Here is a 2,870-nt window from a genome sequence, read left to right on the forward strand (position 1 = left end):
TGTAGACTCCACGGGCCTGCCCTCGGCCTGACCCACCTGCCGGCCTCGCAGAAAACTTCACCCGGGCACTGACAATTATGGCCGCCCACTCAGGTCCCCAATTCCAACTACGCAGGCCATCAGCCACGTGCTGTGTTGGGAGCCTTGGGACTAAGTGTCACCTGACCAGAGGGGACGACCACGGAGAGCCTCTGAGAGCCACCGGGGCTCAGATGAAAGCCAGCTCACGGTGGAAGAGGAAACCCACGTGCCCCACATCAGCCGGGAAGCTGGTGTCCCGGAAGGGGCGGGGCGTTTCCCAGCAACAGGGCGCGGGGGCACCGGAAGGGGCGGGGCCCCAGGAGCATAAAGGCCGGCTCTCCCCTCCCCAAGTCCCGCGAGAGTGGCTCACACCGGGCTCCCCCGGCGCTGACCCGGGCATGGGCGACCCCGGAGGGGCTGCGCAGGCGCAGGAGGGAGAACGGACGGCGCCCGCCCAGGGCGACGGGCTGTTGATGTTGCCGCCGCGGGTTCTCGTCCGGCCGTGGTGGTTCCCCGTGGAGGACCTGGAAGACCCGCTGGTGTTTTACTTGGAGGCGTGGCTGGCCGACCAGGTCTTCGGTGAGCAGACCGGGCGCGCAGGAGGTCTGGCCGCCCCCAGCCCGAGGGAGGCCGGCAGAGCAGCCTTCTGCCTCTGGCGCCCAGGTTCTTGGGCCACGTTTGCCCCGTGGTGCCCGCTCCCGGCCCTCCGCTTCCCTGCTAGCCCCTCCGCCCTTCGACCATGCCACAGCCAGGGGTGTCTCTCTCCTTGTCAGGCCCGGAGCTAGACATCCTTCCAAGGATACAGTGGATGAGCCAGGCCCTGCTTTCCGTGAACACGGTGCGATCCGGGGACTCCGTTGAAATCAGCGTCTTCGGAAGGCCCCGTGTACAGCTTCACGTGAAGAGCGCGCTCCTGAGCCTGGCGCAGAGGCACAAGGAACGTCGTGCTGCGGGTGAGGGTCTCCAAGTTTGCATTCCCCTGGGGGAATCCCCTGCGCTTACCTGCCCGCCTTCGAGCCTCTCAGCTTCCCTAAACATTTCGCCATTTCCTAACTCCAGTGTGCTGCATGCAGTCCCTGGGCATCCCTGTGAGAGGGGCCAAGTAAGATCTTGGGAAAGTAGGCTGAGATGTGATGCATTCTGGCCCATCTCTGCCCACACCAGCCTCAGCTTGGTTACGGCACTATTTCCAGCTCCGAGGTTCAAAGCTTCCGCCCTGAGAAATGATGTTGACGGCACCCCCCGTCCCCCAACCCCCGTGAAGGAGTAGTTTGAAACAGCGAGCGTTTTTCCTTACCCAGCTGAGAAGATGGAGCATTTTAAGGAGTTCTTGAAGGCACGTGCAGCAGATCCCCAGCCCTCTTGGCGCCCTGCTGCCGAAGTATTGTCAGGAGCTTATGAGAACAGCCGTGCTTCTACCGCTGTAGTTGAAAAGGGCAAGTCTCCTTAACTGTCTGATTTTTCTTTCCTATATTTTGATGAAGAGTTGTTTGATTATTCTGATGCAAACATGAGTTTGTTGTGCGATTCTAATAAATCGGTAAATTTCCTTTTTGCCCAATGGCATAAAGATCTTGGCTCACTCAAAATGAAACACATTTTTCAAAGATTGCTTCTGTTCATTCATATCTCGATGTGACAGGTGCGTAAAAGGCGGGATAGTGGCGGGTTTATTCTTTTTTTCCTTTGTTTCCACCGTTTTGAAACTACTAAGCTTTTTATGATTGTATGGTCATTGAGGCCCTCAAGCAAACGGCGGGGATGCAGGATCAGTCTTTTTTTTTTTTTTTCTTTGCATCATTTGTTCTCAAACTTTAAAGTGTGTCAGAATCATCTTGAATTTGCTTAAACACAATATCCAAATCCCCTTCTCCACTGATTCTCATTCAGTGTGTCGGGCCCATGAATTAGCTTTTCCCACAAGCTCACAGGTGATGCCAACACTTCTGGCCAGAGGCGCTCCCTATTAAGCTGGTGGTCAGGCCTCAGGAGTAGCAACAGGTGTGCCTGTCTTGCCTTCTTGCGGAGCCTCCCACACGCACGTGGGAGGGCATTCCATCAGGCTAGCCAAGGCTGCGGGCATTCATCTTCCTGGCTGGTGTTGGGATTTACCAGAAAGAGCCAGGTTCCTGGGCAGCCTGTTCACTGGAATGTGTCCTGATGCCCAGCAGGCTGTCCCTCTGCCCCTTTGAGGTGTCCTGCATGGGCCAGATGGGTTTTTTTCCCCCCATTTCTTATTACAGTGTTGCAACCAGTCTGTGCAAAACTGCCCCCACACCTTGCTGCTTCCACTTTCAGGAAGCAGAATTGTGGGAGGGAACTTTGCAAGACACCTGTGGCTTTAGATACACAGCTGGCGTTGATTTAAATCATGCAGGGTGTTCACATCTTAGTGGTAATGGCTTCTAGGCATTTGTAATTATTTTAAACACACACACGTACAACTCTTTGATTTCAAAGGATATTGATTGTTTTTCCTCTTATCTTCACATTTCTGTAAAACGCTTTGTTACGTTTTTATTCGTTCCTATCATTCCTTCTTTCAACTCTGAAGATAAGAAGTTCTTTATCTACATAAGCTCTTGTAACAAACAATGGTCCATTGTAATGAAGTTTCCCCTCCTTGGCTTCTTACATGGTTCTCATATGAAAAGTTTTTACTGTATGTAGTTAAACCAATGATGGTTTCCGTGTGATTTTCCCTTCATCCCCACCATCTTTATTTAAGCTTAGGAGCTCTTTTTCTCCCTGTGAAAAAATTTGATAACCATTTGCAGCTTTTATCTGTGGTTTTTTTTTTTTCTGGCAATACTATTGTACATTTTTGACTGTTCAACACTTTGGGAAAA

The 2,870-nt window shown here is 52.7% G+C and overlaps 1 protein-coding gene across 1 annotated transcript; it reads left to right on the forward strand.

Annotated features, from left to right (window-relative positions):
• Window positions 1-387: 387 nt before the first annotated feature.
• On the forward strand, window positions 388-1,564 carry LOC140691695 (oocyte-expressed protein homolog). Its single transcript, XM_072955550.1, has 3 exons — window positions 388-600; window positions 795-974; window positions 1,323-1,564. The coding sequence occupies exons 1-3, from the start codon at window positions 420-422 to the stop codon at window positions 1,469-1,471; spliced, it is 510 nt and encodes a 169-aa protein (XP_072811651.1). The 5' UTR covers window positions 388-419; the 3' UTR covers window positions 1,472-1,564.
• The last annotated feature ends 1,306 nt before the right edge of the window (window positions 1,565-2,870 follow it).

The sequence above is a fragment of the Vicugna pacos genome, chromosome 36 (assembly GCF_048564905.1).
Source record: "Vicugna pacos chromosome 36, VicPac4, whole genome shotgun sequence".
Classification (NCBI taxonomy): Eukaryota; Metazoa; Chordata; class Mammalia; order Artiodactyla; family Camelidae; genus Vicugna; species Vicugna pacos.